Raw genomic sequence first — 17,395 nt, forward strand, 5'->3', positions numbered from 1 at the left:
TGAAGTCCCATATATGAGGATCAACTGTAACATCGCTAAAAATAAACCCTAAAATATTTAGCCTGATGTGAGGGTCGAAATGGTCATTCCCCTAAATCTTTTACAATATTTTAACCAAAATCCATGGATATTCAGCCGGATGGAGATGCTCGAATAAAAAGGATAGCACACAATCACTAACGTTGACCTGACTTCAGTAACAAATTATAATGAAACAATTAAAATGATCAAACTCAACAGATGGATTAAATAATTCAAAATTAGAATATGAGAAGCAATTTTTCTAAAATGTAAACCACATAAACTATTTTAATAGTCATATTCTTTTAAAGAATTAAAGCTATCTTTTATTTTTCCGTCATGCTTGACACCATTAGGTGTTGACAGCCAGAGTCATTGTCGCGCAAAATTATAATTGTTTTTAAGCAAACATTTGACCCCACAATTGAAGTGAGGGCCATGGATGGCGATCCCAGCGATCAGAAATACAAATGGATGTTCTGATTTATCACAATTAATTTCAATTAAAAAAAAATAGTTTGTGCTTTGTTTTATTTATTTAATTTTCTATTCTTAATTATGTATATATTATATATCGATTGGAATTATTAAATGTAAAATACATGTAAAAATTACTTCAGTGTATATTTTGAATATCAATATTGTAAAATAATACAAGGTATTTATACTACAAAGGGTAAAGTGAAAATGAGTATAATTACATGTAAGGATAAAATAAAAATAATATATTACAATAAAACTTTATACAAGTTATTATAAAATGTAATACTCTCTCTCAAGATGGAGAGTAAATGGAATGAACTCTCATCTTAGCTATCAATGTAGAGAATTGGTGACTACCTAAAGCTTTAGTAAGAACATCAGCAAGTTGATGTTGAGAACCAACATGAAATATCTTAAGAATCCCAGCTTGAAGCTTGTTATGTACAAAATGACAATCAAGCGCAATATGTTTTGTGCACTTATGAAAGACAGGGTTAGCAGCAATATGAAGTGCAACTGTGTTATCACAAAACAAATGGGCACTATTAGAATGAGAAACTTTAAAATCTGAGAGTAAGGAAAGAAGCCAAACAATTTAACAAGTTGTAGTGGCCATAGAACGATATTCCGCATCCGCAGATGAACGAGAAACTATTTGTTGTTTCTTAGATTTATCTACTAATCTTGGTTTATCGTTTTGGATTCTTGATTCGAGAGCTACATATCATATAGTTCAATCAACATCTTTTTTTTTCTTCCTTCATACCAGTCATTAACACTACTGTCAAGCTTCCAAATGGCCAAAGTGTATCTATTACACATATTGGCATTGTTCACATTTCTAAAGATTTGATACTTAGAGATGTTCTTTGCATTCTAGCTTTTTCATTCAAATTAATTTATGTTAGCAAGTTAACCTTGACTCTAACTTACTATTTGTCTTTTTTTTTTTTTTTTTTTTTTTTTTTTAAATTTTAAATTTTTAATTTTTTATACAGGACCTGAATCAATGGAAGTTGATTGGAGAGGGTAGACAGAAGGGAGGGCTTTACTTTTTGCAACAATCAGGCTCTTCTACTAGTGATTTACTTCAAACTCATTTTTTACCTGTAATAGCATCCAATTTAGATAAACAGTTGTTTTTTTGTTCCAAATCCTCAAAACTTGCCTTGTTTGAACTTTGGCATAATAGATTAGGTCATCCTTCTGTTTCCAAGAAATCCAGCATCTTGTAATATCTCAAGTGTATGCTTATGTTGACATAGGGAAATGCCTTGAGGAGATCTTACAATTTCCAAACCAAGTATTTAAGCTGACCTAGATCTTTCAGCGCAACAGTTTCAAATCATCAACAGTAGGTGAACCATTACTAGCAATTAAGATATCATTAATATACACAAAAAGTGCAACAATGGAAGCACAATTGGAACGAGTAAACAAGGAATAATCAGCTTTAGACTAATTAAAACCAAGTTCAAGAAGAGTATTAGAAATCTTGGAAAACCATTGACGAGATACTTGCTTTAAATCATAAAGAGACTTGTTTAATTTGCATACTTTAGACTCCTTCATAGTATGAAAACCATAAGGAACTGTCATATAAACTTCCTCAAGTAAATCCTCATGTAAGAAAGCGTTATTCACATCAAGTTGAACCAAAGACCAATTATGAACAGCAGCTATGGCAAGAAGTGTACGAATAGTAACTATTTTTGCCACAGGAGAAAAAGTTTTAGAATAATCTAATCCTTTACGTTGGGTAGATCCCTTAGCAACAATCAAGCTTTGTAACGCTCAATAGAACCATCAGCTCTATTTTTGATTTTACAAACCGATTTACATCTAATGGGTTTTTGTCCAATAGGCAAAGAGGTAACAATAAAGGTATTATTATTTTCTAAGGCTAGAATCTCGGCAGCGATAGCATCTCTCCAATGAGAGTGCTTAACTGCCTAATAATAAAATTCAGGCTCTATATCAACAATAATAGTTAAAAAAAGGATTTATGTTTAGGGTATAGTCTATGATAAGAAAGAAAATGATTAATATCATATGAAATATATGTTGGTATAAGAACAGAACTTGTGGAATTTGATGTAGAATGTGTAGTAAAAGAGTTACAATAGTAATATTGCAAATAACCAGGAGCTCCTCTATGTCTAAATGGTTTACGAATTGAAAGAGAAACTGTTTCAGATTATGGTATAGGGCTATTTCAGATTCTATGTCAGGGGATGTTTCAGATTCTATGAATGAATCTAAAAGTGAATGAATTTGTATGGATGATGAGGGTTGTGATTCAGTATTTGTATGGATTTGAAAAGTAGTGGGAGAAGCTGTATTTGGTGAGAAAAAATTCTAAGCAGGGAGTGAAGATACAGTTGAAGGCATATTATAATGTTCAAAAGTTAATGGTTGACTTGGAACAGTATTGAAATACATTGAAGTTGAAGGTAAGATAATGGAAAAATGAGATTTAAAAGGAAAAATAAAAATATAATACAAGATATTTATATTACAAAGGACAAAGTGAAAATGAGTGTAATTAAACGTAAGGATAAAATAAAAATAACATATTACAATAAAACTTTATATTATTATAAAATGTTATAGGAATCCACCGTCCGTCCCTCTATAAATACCACCACAATCTCTTGCCCAATAGTCTTTCTTTCTTCTTCTCTCCGTCTCTGCAAAAGACCAATATTTATCTAAGTATTAAATTCTGATGGCTTCGTCGCTAAACAATAATGGGGTGCCCGAGTCGGGAAGCGGTCTGATCGTGAGTTTCGGTGAGATGCTGATCGACTTCGTGCCGACCGTCTCCGGGGTTTCCTTGGCCGAAGCTCCGGGATTCCTGAAGGCCCCCGGTGGAGCCCCCGCCAACGTGGCCATCGCCGTTTCCAGGCTCGGCGGTAAGGCCGCCTTCGTTGGCAAGCTCGGTGACGACGAGTTCGGCCACATGCTTGCCGGGATCCTGGATCAAAACGGCGTCGCCGGTAATGGAATTAACTTCGATCAGGGTGCCCGCACCGCCCTCGCTTTCGTCACCCTACGCGCCGACGGCGAGCGTGAGTTCATGTTTTACCGCAACCCCAGCGCCGACATGCTCCTCCGGCCCGAGGAGCTCAACCTTGAACTTATTAGATCCGTACGCTCTCTCTCTCTCTCTCTCTCTCTCTCTCTTCAACTTCAACCTCGCTAGTGGTAGCTGCTATTATTTTCTTTGTCTGAAGTTTTCCGGAAAAAATGTGTTTTTATTAGTCCTCGTGGCTCTTGGGAAGGGGAAGTGGTAATCTCACGCGCGTTCGCGGGGTCACAGGCTCAAACCCTTCTCTTGGGATCTACCGTAAGAAACCATGATCTGGCACGGTGTCGGGTGTCCCACGAGTATCTGTGGATTCCGCAAATTGCGCAACGCGATCTCTGTCTCTCTACAGTGAACGATGGGAAGTGGGCCGATCTCACGGGCCACGAAATTCAGAAATCATGTCGTGTGACCCACGTCTGGGTCCCATACTTTTAACGGATATGACGTGGTCGACAAATAGAGATTAAATATATCGCTCTAATATAATGTAAACTTATCTTTTTATTATTTCTTATTTTATTTCATAAATCTTATTATTATTTATAAATTATTTAAATTCATCTTAATTTATCTAGAGACTATAGTGAGATGAATCTTTCTCTGATTCTTTTCATAAATTAAATGAGTAATAATACGATAAAAAGTCATCTACTATTTATTTACTATTTCTTTATAAAATATAATTGTATTAAATTTTAAATACATCAAATCAAAATTTAAAATGATATTATTTTATTCAATTGTAATTTAAGAGTGATAAAGTAATTGGTAGTTGATCATTTCTCAAATTAAATAAATAGATGCTGAATAAATGAATGGTTGGAATCACGCGCTGTTTCGGACGATTGGGATTAGTTCGGCTCTCCAAAACTTTTGGCTTTGGTATATCTCACAAGGGCTTTACTTTTAGCTTTGGAATATCTTGATAAGAGGTTTGCTATTGATTATTTTTACATATTATATATTATATTTATTTTTAATTTAATTTTTTTTTTTTTTTTTTTTTTTATAAACTAATTAAAATTTTTTATTCATCGTTCCATACTACAGAATTGATAAGGGAAATTATTAAAAAATTATATGTGATTTGAGCGAAGATGATGAGCTTTTCATCTGATAAATGAGTTTTACAAGTTCAAATAATCATCTTTGGTATTGTCAATACCAAAAATTGTACGACAGGTTGGAAGGAAGAAATAAATTATCGTCAGTCCACGATAGTGATTTTGGCTTCCATGTGGTGTTTTTCGTGTTCATCCATAAAATAAATAATAAATAAATAGAGATAGAGATTTACGTAGTTCGGTATAAAAGTCTACATCTACGAGTTGTTTAGAGGCAAAATCTACTATGACAAGTGATTTTACAATCTCTCAAGACTTTACAAATCTCTCAATACAATGAAAAAATTTAAGATTTTGAGAGGTTGAAGATGATGCCTCTCTTGAAAGAAGATCCTTTGGAGTTGCTCCATGTGTGGAGTCTATATATAGAGAAGTGGTAGAGAGTTACCTTCATTTGTAGAGATCTCCTATTATAGATGTGTATTTCCTTTCTTGGAGTGATTGAATCCAATTGGCATTGTGAACTATTTTACTTTTAAGAATCTGAGTCAACTTTTTTCAGTTTATCTCTTTTTTATCTTATCTTTTGCCTTTATCTCTTTTTTTATTATTAGTGATAGGTTTTCTAGTCAATTTATCCCTATCGGGTATAATTTATCTGTAAAAAAAAAATCTCATTTTTAAAAGTGCAAAATAATATATTGTGGATTCTATTTTTTTAACAAAAAGTCTGCATAGAGTTTGATCTATTTGTGTAGGTAGCATTATTTTTTCAATTATGACGTTCCACTTCCTTTTAATCCACTATAGTTTTGCTAAATTTCGGTAAATAATAGTTAAATATCTCAGATACGTAGTTTTGTTAGAAAAACCAAAATCCAAATATATTTTGAATCAGTCATTCGTTTATAGACTTTGTATTACGTTATCTACATCTTGGAATAATATAATAATTTTCCGGGAAATGAATGTTTTAAAATAATTATGATTGATGTTGATGCAATATTTTGGATTTGTCTGTCCAACAATTAGGTTGAATGGCTCACATGGTAGTTTGGGCGTTGATGTGGTGATCAAATACTCATCCTTAGAATAAATAATATATAAAGTGTATAAAATGTAAATAAAGAGAACATAACTTTACGTAGTTCGGCATAAAAATCCACGTCCACAAGTCATATATTGGATGATTTTGCTATCTCTAGGTTGAAAAAAATGTCGTTCTTGTAGAAGTATGGAGAGAGAGCCAATAGTCTGCCTTGATTTGTAGAGATTTTTCTTTTATGGAGGTTTTTCTTTTTATGGAGGTCTCTATCGATCTTGAGTTTGTTTTCCTTACTCATTAGTCAACTTTCTTTTCTTTGCAATGAATTTCCAATGGTTTAGACCCTCTTTCATTTGATATGGTGGAATTAAGCAAGTCCTGTTATAATTGTGTTCATAGGCCAAAGTATTTCACTATGGATCCATAAGCTTGATCGTGGAGCCATGCAGATCGGCACATCTGAAGGCGATGGAGGTGGCCAAGGATGCTGGTGCCCTGCTCTCCTACGACCCTAACCTCCGGCTGCCACTGTGGCCATCAGCGGAGGAGGCGTGTAAGCAGATAAAGAGCATATGGGACAAGGCGGACATCATTAAGGTGAGCGATGTGGAGCTGGATTTCCTCACGGGAAGTGACAAGTGTGATGATGCTGCAGCGTTGTCACTATGGCACCCTAACTTGAAGCTGCTCCTTGTCACTCTGGGTGAGAAAGGCTGCAGATACTACACGAAGGTATGCTTTTCTGAGTTTACTTACTGTTAAATTTGACTGTTAGCTAAAAAAAAAACTATGGATTTTTAAAGTAGATAGCTGTGATGCGTACGTGATGGTTTTGAAGAATGAAACTTCCACAGAAAAAGGGGATGTTCGGCTTGGCCTGATTAGCTGAGAGCTTTAAACTTTACAATAAATAAAGAATGGATAAACTTTTGCAGTTGATCAAAACACCTTTTTTTTTCCCTTGAGAAGACTGCTGACACATTCATAGCGCCGTGGGCCTTGCCTCTTGCTAGTGGAAATACTGTTCACGCTTTTTGTCGGTTGGCCTTTCTTTCCTTTAGCACAAGTGGGGGTATGCTTACAATATCTTGACATTTAAAAATTTGGAAAACGAAGGCCCTATCACCTAATAATTTCAGTCACAGTCAGTGCCAACTCTCCCCCCAACTTGAGATTTATTATTTACTTTTCCGTCATCAATGGGGTTTTGGGTATAGGACATTTTTTATTTCTGAATAAGGGAAGTTTGCAGTGTTTAAATATAAGGCTGAAGGTTGCTGTTGTCATCATGCAGAATTAATTCGGATATGTCAATCCACTTTGTTTTTTGTTATATATGAATCTAAGGATTGTGACCTAAGCGTAGCGGTAACTGCTATGAAAAGCAATCTTTTTGGGGAGATTCATCTGTGGCTCCACTCTCATATCAATCAAGGCAGAATATGCTCTGCCCAGGTAGCCAAATTTTTTTGTAAAGGCAACTTAAAGAAAATAATGGAGAGCTAAGAAACAAACACTTTCTTTGTTGAAGTCGTGGTAAGATAATATGACAATAAGTTCCACAAGGGTGGAAAGTTGACTTGTGTTTTTGTTTCAGTTCCTTTGTCGTGGCATCTTCTTTCATAAACTAATCTTTATTTTGGCAGGATAAATGAGCTCGGAAAATTAAGTAATTATATATATAACCGTGAAGTGCGTAAATATCGTGTAATCGTTTTGAAAAAGAGTGGGATCCACTATTAAAAAATTATTATTATTTTCATGTAGGTCTCATGTTTTATTTACTTTTTTTCAAAGCGATTATATGACAGTTGTACAATTCACGGTTACAAATATCTTCTCCTGAAAATTATCTATACTAAGCTAGGTGACATTCGAAAACCGGATGACACTTTCAACCTAAACTGACAAATCTTCATCACCATATGCTTGTGCAACAAGTTATTTTTCAACAAATGGAATTAATTTGCTTAAGCAGAAAATTTTCATTTGCATTAAAGCTCTACATTACTTGTTTGCACAAACAGAACTTCCATGGAGAAGTGGAGGCTTTTCATGTCAAAACGGTGGATTCGACTGGTGCTGGGGATTCATTTGTTGGTGCCCTACTCAGCAAGATTGTGGATGATCAATCTATACTTGAAGTAAGCACCTCTCATTCTTCAAACTCAAGTTAAATATTTTGATTTTGAGTTAACTAAATCATCTTAAACAGATTTGATTTTGAATTAAGGCAGTTGCGATAATCATAGGCCACGCTTCTAAATGTGTGTTTTTGCCTTTACTTTGGTTGAAGGATGAACCGAGGCTGAGGCAAGTGCTAAAATTTGCAAATGCATGTGGAGCCATTACAACTACCAAAAAGGGAGCAATACCTGCACTTCCAACGGAGTCTGAAGTCTGCAGTCTTCTCAAAGGAGCATAGACGACAATGGTTTGCATTTATTAATGCTACTTCTTTTGCTTTGGAGGACTTGTCAGTTATGACTCTTTATTTTAGGCCATAGGGGATGCTTTCCGCTCGATTAAAGAGGGTTTCAATCTCTCATTTTCACTCGTTTGTCCACATTGTGTAATGATGGAACGGCTTGTGTTTTACTGGTTTGTATTATCAAATAAACGTTTCCAAGATGTTTGGTTCGTCTTGGTTCACCAGATGTGATCATCAAAGCGTGGGTGACACACTAAACAGTCCTAGATCTAGTGTTTCTCCTGTTTGCTTGCTTTTTAAAAAGCCATTGCAAATCCTCATTTTCACCAATTATTTTTACCACCTTTTACATTTGTTTTTAGCTGTATTAAGTTTCCGTCTAGAATTTATCTATATTCCCCCTTCAATGGTAAGCCTTTTTATTGGAGAACGATACTGGATTCATTTCTGTTAAAAAAAACTTAAAAAAAAAAAAAAAAAAAAAACAAACTTTGAAAAGGGTAGCTATCCATCCCTGAGGGGTAGTCCAGCCACCCCATCTTCGATGAGTGCATAAGGTTGGCTGCCGGCAACCCCATTTTGGCCAAGATGTAGCAGAGCCACTATGGCATCAAGGAAGTGAGCGCTCTAATTTAATTTTGATATATAAAATATTTAACCGGACGGTTTTAAAATGTCCGTCACCAAAAAATCAATTAAGGGCCCGTTGAGAACATAACTATTTTAAGATATTTTTAAATATTTCATTTTTAAATATCACTCAAAACATGAAATATTTTCAATTTCAAATATTAAACTATTTTTATTTAATTATTACTTAATCATTATAATTTTCTCAAATTTTTAAATAAAATACAAAAAATGATACGTCTTTTTCAAATTAATTTTGATACATAACACACGTAATCAGACAGTTTTAAAATGTTCACTTGCCTGACTTAGCACCAAACATTGGAAAGTCAATGAGGGCCTGTTTGGAAATACAATCATTTTTAGATATTTTCAAATATTTCATTTCCAATCACCATTCAAATACAATATTTTTTAATTTCAAATATTCAATTTTTTATCTGATTACAACATAATCATTACAACTTTATCAAACTTCTAAACAAATACAAAAAACAATACAATTTTTTCAAATTTCAAAATAAAAATAATATTAAAAAATAATTTTTTAAATCTATAATATTTTTATTCAACTTTTTCTCTTATTTTCCCAAACTCAATAAAATATTCTAATGCAAACTATTTTACTACTATTTACAAACTATTTCACTACAATTAATATATATTCTGAGATATTCTTGTATCCAAACAAGTCCAAATATCCTTTATTTGATGTTCTCAATGAAATGAAATTAAGCAAAAGTGACGATCTATTTGCAAATCAATGATACAGATTTTGCACTGTTGATTTGGCGTAATTTGATTTATAAGAGAAGTTTAAGAATTAAATAATTTTCTAATCAAAGTTTGTCACGTAAGTAGTGCGGAAGGTGTGCCACACAATAGCTTACAAATAATGAAAAAAAAATCTAAAAAATTATGTTGTCACCAAATCGGAGTAATTGCACACATACGATCTTTTTTACACAGCTCAATTTAAATGGGAGCCAATAGTGTAAAATCTAAAATGTTGAGGATTTGTTTCATACGCTTGGAGCTAGCCTTAACAACTTGTACCTAGAAATGAGAATGGCTCAGGATTATGAGAGAATACCTCTAATGCCTAAGTCAGTAATCATAAATTAAATATTATGTATTTAGTATGTAATTCTCTCCTGAGTTTGATGCGTAGCTTTGTGAATATTTGTGTGGATTGATTGCCTCCATATGGTAAGGCTCATCCTTCGACTTGGCTTCTTACCCTGCTACCGGGATGTAAGCCATCAAGGTCCTAATCTCGTCTGCATGGGATGAACATCTCGCTGGGAATCATTAACTCCCCACATTACCTGCCTTTTCATTAAGTTCACATTTCCTTTAAAAATGCTTAAAATTTGCAACCGTATGTTTGGAGGTCCTACTCGTGCATATTTTCTGGGATTCAAAGCGCCTTGTAAATGCGATTGGGATTATAGTTTTATCTCCTTTCACTGCACTATAATCCTCTTGTCATCCTTATTCTCCCAATTCCCCCTCTTTTCCGCTTATACTCTTTTCTCATTTTCCCGCTGCATTCTACTCCTTCGTCAATGGCCTCTGAGAAATCCACCCAACCCATAGCTTTTGGTGAGGGAGACACTTTAGAGGTTGGTGATGTCAGGCCACATCCTGGAGAGACCGCAACTATGTTCACAGACTCTCGAGAAGTATTTGCAGGACCTTGACCTTAGCCAAGTTGCCGTTGACGAAGAAGCTTTTGCATTCAGCCGCAAGTTGGGAATGAAAGAGATTCATGATGCTTTTACGGGTCCTGCCTTCCCAACCATGCCTGAGCTTGTTGCTCCCCAGCCCGACAATCCCGATCCTGACGTTCTTGAGGTTGACGCTCTTGATGTCGAGGTCTCCGAGCATGGTGCCTGACGTCGCTACGCCCTAGCTTCTTGTGACGCCCCCAGCCCTTGCTTGGAATTCGATAGAAACTGAAGCATCAAGATATGTAACATAAGGCTACATATCCCTCGTACATGATAGTTAAGATACATGCACCTAATAATAACTAGTAGTATGCAATATATCATAGCAGAAAGTCAACTTAGGTAAAATAATAGGACAAATATTATGGTACCGAAGCACATAAATCCCAAACGTAAATTTCATAAGAGCCATCAAAAGACTTAATGGTTCCAAAAGAGACTCCCAAAATGCAGGACCAATGCATCGAAGTTATCAAAATGAGTTATTCCCAAAAATAGGTCTCATAACATAAGCCTTTTCATGAGGTCGATCCTACTTCGTCTTGTCCTGGTTCAAAATTCTCTTTAGTTGCTCGAAAAAGCCGCAACACCTCAGTGATGAATTGGTCGGCAAGTTTCAACCTTCCTAAAAGTGTCGACTCCTAAGAGACCTCGCATCTCTCTAGAGACTCCTTAGGCTTCTAAGGAGTTGGTCTCTTGCGTTTCCCCATTTCTTTCCTCTTGGGTTCCTGCCACAACTTCTACTATTCCAAGTAGGGGAATGGTAGTGAAAATTACAACAGTGAGATTTTGAGAAATCTCAGTAATTAAACAAACAACATGTAACAGATATCGTAAGCATATGTAAGCAAACTTAACAATGTATACATGGATATGAGACTTTACTTATGCATTTGACTTTTCAAAAGACATCGTGTACATCATAACTTTCATAACCTTTTCTTTCATAACACATTCTTTCTTCATTCATTTTTGTTCATTTAACATACTTTTGAGCTCGGTTCTTGTTCATGTATCATAGCATATGTGATGACTCGAGTTTGTCTAAACATGGCCCATAGAATTCATTCTTGGTTGCCATGGCATTTTAAGAGTCTTAGTTACTTTGCAAGGACTTAGAATTTTTGATTTAGTGATTTGAGCCCAAGAGGGGAGTGACTCTAGATTGCCTTGTAATTTTCAGCCCTACTTAGAAACTCAGGCCCAATGGTTTTAGGTCCATGGCCCAAACCTTAGTTACTAGTGCCATGTGTCATGCATGTGTTGCATTATGAATTTGGTCTTGATAGTGGGCTAATAAGGGGGAGAGAAAAGTGTAGGGAAACACCAAAAGGTGGCTTGCACGCCTACCCTAGAGGATTTGCCACTTGTAAACATACTAGAAACCTTCTAGAAGAATCAAAGGACAAAATGAACCTAGGAAGACTAAAGGATTTTCGGCCAACCCATTTTCCCACACAGCTAGAACCTGTTTTGGCCTTATTTCGAGTTCCAAGGTAGATTTCTTGGAGATGGAAGCTTAGGGAAGATGAATGATATTTCTCTAGGAAAGATGCATGGGAAATCGAAAAGGGGCACATGAGATTTCAGATTTTTGTCAAAATTTGCCAAGTGTCAAGCATGCGTTAAGCTTCTAGAATATTAGATGAAGGGACTTTGTATCAAAGGACAAATATGCCCCTAGGGTTTCGGCTACCACATTTCCAATGCACCTCTTCAATTGCCACGTGTCACTTAGGTTATTTTTAGACCAATGGCACATGAGGAGTCATCTTAGGAAGGAGTAATAGAAGATGAAGCATCAACTTGGGAAATGGAAGAGAGAGTGGACGGCCAGGGCAATGCACACGCCCATGCCACTTGTCATCCATGCCAAAAGTTGTTTGTTGGGAAAAGGAAGAGGCATGAGATGTTTTACAAAGATACCGTTGAAGACATATTCACTTGCTTAAGAAAAGGAAGGGCATAAAGGGGAAAGAAGGGATTTCAGCCAAGGGAGAGGAAACCCACCCCCAAGTAGTACCTTCCCAATGCAAATCCAATTGGGGATTCTAAGAGTCTTTTCGACATAAGAGAAAGGGGACGGAGAAAACACTTACCACTTGTCCTCCATGCAAAGCTTTTGGAAGCAACTAAAGAAGGAAGTGAGGAGACTACTATAAAAAGGAGGGTGTACATGCCTATGGGCTTTTCCCTTGCCATTTTTCAGAATTTGCATGAACTCTCACTCTCTCCACACAACTCTCACATGTTCACTTGAAGATTCTTGCACTTTCTTTCCAACCAAACAAATAGATTCCTTTTCAAGAGAGGATTTCACCACCATCAAGAATAGACAAGGTAAGAATCGGTTTTTCTCTTAGTCTTACACACACACACAAGTCACTTTCTCAACTCAAAATGAGATTCTAATCTCATAGGATTTTGGGAATGGTGAAATACACATGCTTTCTACCCATTTTTATGGAAGAAGGTTTTAGAGTTTTCAAGGAACCCTTGAAGCCGAATGGTAGGGGGATGTATACCCTCCATGTTTTTCGATCACCACATGTGTATTCATCTTGTTTTAAGTCTTGTTTTACTTCTTGAGTGAAATGAAGGGGTTTTGACCAAAAAACCCTAGAGGCCGAATAATTTGAGATCAAGTGATGCCCTAGAAATCCTCACACACTAAAGAACACGAAATAAGATTTTTCTAGGCACTTTCTAATGAAGCACATTCGGATTTACAATTTGCAAGTATTTCCTTATGTGGATTTTTGTAAGTATACACTCAACTTACTCTTGGTTAATATTTGTATATATTTGTGTAAATCCTTTCATTGATATGTTTGCTTTGTTTGCTATTTCTTATTTGTTTGTTTGAATATGCTTATGTGATCTTGGATTATGAATATTACATGAATGGTATGATTGGGTTTAAATAAAAAATGGCAAGAATGTTCTATGCATGTTTTGGTTTTAAGGAAAACATTATGGTTGATTTGTGTTACTTGATGATTTGGCTATACCATGTTTTGGAAGTTTTGGATCTTGGCCAAATACCATGATTTTGTGTTTCATTTCGTTATGTTTTGATTTGTAATCAAATATGTTGGAAGAAGAAGCATGTTCAAGTAATGATTCTTCACGTTCTGGCTTCTATATGTTTCGGCCAAGGCCCTTTTTCATGGTTCCATCTATGTGTTTTGATATCTCATATGATTTATGTTATCATGCTATGAATTAAACATATTATGCTTGGTTATTTCATGCACGACATTCATATGTCATATATCAAGTGTAAGTACGCATGTTATAAGTCTCATATTACATGCATTTGGGGAAAAGTGTTTTCAAAGAAAATGGTTAAAAAGTTTTATCACGACCCCAAGTGCTAGGGCGGGAGAATGTCCTAGTGGAACTCATTTGTCCACTCTGGAGTGCTTAAGAATGGAGTGGTAACCCTTGGGGTCGACAAAGTATCGTCGACGAGTCTCGAATGAATTATTTTCAAAGAATGCTGGAGCAAGGAAGCATCGAACGCTAGTGGGTGTATACGGCATGTAACCCGACAAAGTAAGGTCGAGTTAATATGAATCCCTGTCTATGACGTATTCATCATGGTGCACAGACTGTTGATGGTGTAGTAACTAGCAAGAACACGTGGTGCTAAGGGGAATCGTGTTGTGTCCACCCTTCGAACAAGGATAAGGAGGGGAGGATGTAATGACCCTAGTTTGTCTAAACATGGCCTATAGAATTCATTCTTGGTTGCCATGGAATTTTAAGAGACTTAGTTACTTTGGAAGGATTTAGTGATTTGAGCCCAAGAGGGGAGTGACCCTAAATTGCCTTGTAATTTTCGGCCCTCTTTAGAAACCCAAATCCAATGGCTTTAGGTCCATGGCCCAAACCTTAGTTACTAGTGCCATGTGTCATGCATGTGTTGCACTATGAATCTAGTTTTGATAGTAGGCTAAGGGGGAGAGATAAGTGTAGGGAAACACCAAAAGGTGGCTTGCATGCCTACCCTAAAGGATTTGCCACTTGTAAACATACTAGAAACCTTCTAGAAGAATCAAGGGACGAAAGGAACTTAGGAAGACTAAAGGATTTTCGGCCCCCCCTTTTTCCACACACCTAGAACCTTGTTAAGCCTTATTTCGAGTTCCAAAGTATATTTATTGAAAATGGAAGCTTAGGGAAGAGGAAGGAAGTTTCTCTAGGAAAGATGCATGGGAAGCCGAAAAGGGGCACATGGGATTTTGGATTTTTGTCAGAATTTGCCAAGTGTCAATCATGCGCTAAGCTTCTAGAAGATTAAATGAATGGACTCTTGTATCAAAGGACAAATATGCCCTTAGGATTTCGGCTACCACATTTCCAATGCACCTCTTCAATTGCCATGTGTCACTTAGGTTATTTTTAGAGCAATGGCACATGAGAGTCATCTTGGGAAAGAGCAATAAAGATGAAGCATCAACTTGGGAAGTGGAAGATAGAGTGGACGACTAGGGCAAGGCACACGCCCATGCTACTTGTCATCCATGCCAAAGGTTGTTTGTTGTGAAAAGGAAGAGGCATGAGATGTTTTACAAAGATACCATTGACTTCATTGCAGAATTCAGACAGCGTAACAATCTGGATCAAGATAGGACCTTAGAGAAGCGTGTGAAGCCCAAACCCTCTTGAGGAAAATGGGAACTTAAGTTGTTTTGTGGAAAAAAGAAAAGAAGGGACTTATGGTTTAGATATCAGCTTTTGTGGAACTATGTTTTGAGGAGGTCCCATATTTTAGAAGATTTAAACTATACTCTATGCTTTTGGGATGCTATATCTTTATGATACATGTTTATATTTTGGACAATGTTGGGATATGATGTTAGTACAGTGCCATGGGCTTTGCAATTGTTTAGATTATCCGACCTTTACTATTTTTCCTCTGCTATGCTATTGCATACTGCTAGTGTACTTAGGTGCATAACATAATATCTGTCATATACGAGGTGTATGTAGCCTTATGTTACATGTCCCGATGTTTCAGTCACCATCCAATCCCAAGTGGGGGGCTGGGGGTGCCAAAGCATAACTTTGAGTTCGAGGCCTTTCTTGACTTTTAACATATAAATGGATATCTCAGACTCCCTCAGTGCACCATGTGTTTCCTGCTAGTTACAGTATCAACCATTGGCCACTTTGACCAAGGTGACTACGTCTTATTTTTAATCTTTCATATTACGATAGTTCTCTTTTCGCCTTCACCGTAGGGCACCCACTAACTTTATGTGCAACCCTGCTCTGGTATCCTTTTCTTTGAAACCCATTTGATGTCCGTCGACTGTACTTCGTCAACCCAAGGGTTATCACTCCATTTTAAACACTCCTGAGTGGACATGAGAGTTCGACTAGGACATTTCCTCATCCTAGCCTTTGGGGTCGTGACAAAACTTTAAAAAGACTCTTTTTACTTTTCAAAAGATTTTCACAATCCCAATGCATGTGACATGAACTATGAAATTTAAAACTTTCATGAGACCCATGCAAATGCCGAATGTTTCATCATAGCCATATGACATATAAACATGCAAATCCATGTATATTTAGTGTTACGGCTTGAAAATATTAGAACATGCGACCATGTTTCTTTATAAAGATTCTAAGGCATTGAATATCAAACAAGAAACCAGCATTCAATACTTTATATGTAGTGGCCGAAACATATAAACCCTAGTACATCGAAGAATCAATCTTAACTCATCAAAACTTCAATCACAAAATGATCATACCTCATCCATGGTCATAGCCGAGACCTTTAAGTTTGAAAACATGCATTCCATCATCTTTTTATGAACTTAGAATCTTCTAATGTGTTAAATAAAATTTTATCAATAAACATTCATGTGTGGCCGAAACATGCTAGTGATCATACTTATAAAAGACTAGTATTTTCATGAACTTAATCCCATAAAAGATTTGGTCAAGTAACAAATATTCCTATGCATGTCAAACATTAAACAATCTGAACCTTAAGATGGCTTCTTATTCCATTTTTATAATATGAACTAATTACATAAGCCATTCTAACCATACATTGGATAGTCATGCAAAGAAGAGATTATATCACATGGAAGAAAACATCATTATAACAAACATCCACATAAAACCGAACAACCAACAAGTTCACATGACATACATAAAATATCCAAGTACAAGTTAGAAATTTACATACAAAATCCAATGTCCAAAAATAAGCAAGCTAAATTTACATACAAAATCCAATGTCCAAAAATAAGCAAGCTCAAAAATATAATAACAAAATCATAAGAATCCATTTTTCTTCTAAACCCTAATCCGTGAATTAGTGAGTGTTGTGCTCTTCAACATATTTCTAAGAAAAATCTTCAAATGTTTGGACCTCCCTTCCTTGAGTTCGAAACTTACCTACAACAAAACCCTAGCTCATAGAGACACTAGAGCCGTGGCTTTCATCCTCAAAACATCATGCTTATAAGCTTAAGCAATGAAGTTGAGTCTATATTCTTGATACGTGTTATTTTTATGCGATTTTTATTCACTCTTTTATTTATGAAAAGTGCTATTTTCCTTTCAATACTATTGATTTTATTTTATTTCTATATATTTTTATTTATTTCTTAGATTTGTAGGAATGAGAAGATTTAGTGCAAAATGAGAGCATTTTGGTACAAAAGAAGAGACTACGGATCTAGACCGATGAGAGGCAACGAGATCTGAAGAGAGCCAATGAGATTTGGGCAAGAAGCCTTGTCCCGTGGGCAGCAAAGAGATTTCTCTTGCCCAAAGGTGAGAAGACTTACCTCTCGGTAGGCGAGGAAACTCACGACCAAAAGGCGCGAAGATTTGGCTACAAGGCTCTAGGTGGTTAGATTGGGTGAC

At 36.0% G+C, this 17,395-nt stretch overlaps 1 protein-coding gene across 1 annotated transcript; it reads left to right on the forward strand.

The window, feature by feature from the left end:
* Positions 1-3,143: 3,143 nt before the first annotated feature.
* LOC121254773 (fructokinase-2) lies at positions 3,144-8,401 on the forward strand. Its single transcript, XM_041154923.1, has 4 exons — positions 3,144-3,655; positions 6,104-6,436; positions 7,732-7,848; positions 8,001-8,401. Exons 1-4 carry the CDS (start codon positions 3,233-3,235, stop codon positions 8,127-8,129), a joined length of 1,002 nt encoding a protein of 333 aa, XP_041010857.1. The 5' UTR covers positions 3,144-3,232; the 3' UTR covers positions 8,130-8,401.
* The last annotated feature ends 8,994 nt before the right edge of the window (positions 8,402-17,395 follow it).

Source organism: Juglans microcarpa x Juglans regia, chromosome 1D (genome assembly GCF_004785595.1).
Source record: "Juglans microcarpa x Juglans regia isolate MS1-56 chromosome 1D, Jm3101_v1.0, whole genome shotgun sequence".
In the NCBI taxonomy this organism is placed as follows: domain Eukaryota; kingdom Viridiplantae; phylum Streptophyta; class Magnoliopsida; order Fagales; family Juglandaceae; genus Juglans; species Juglans microcarpa x Juglans regia.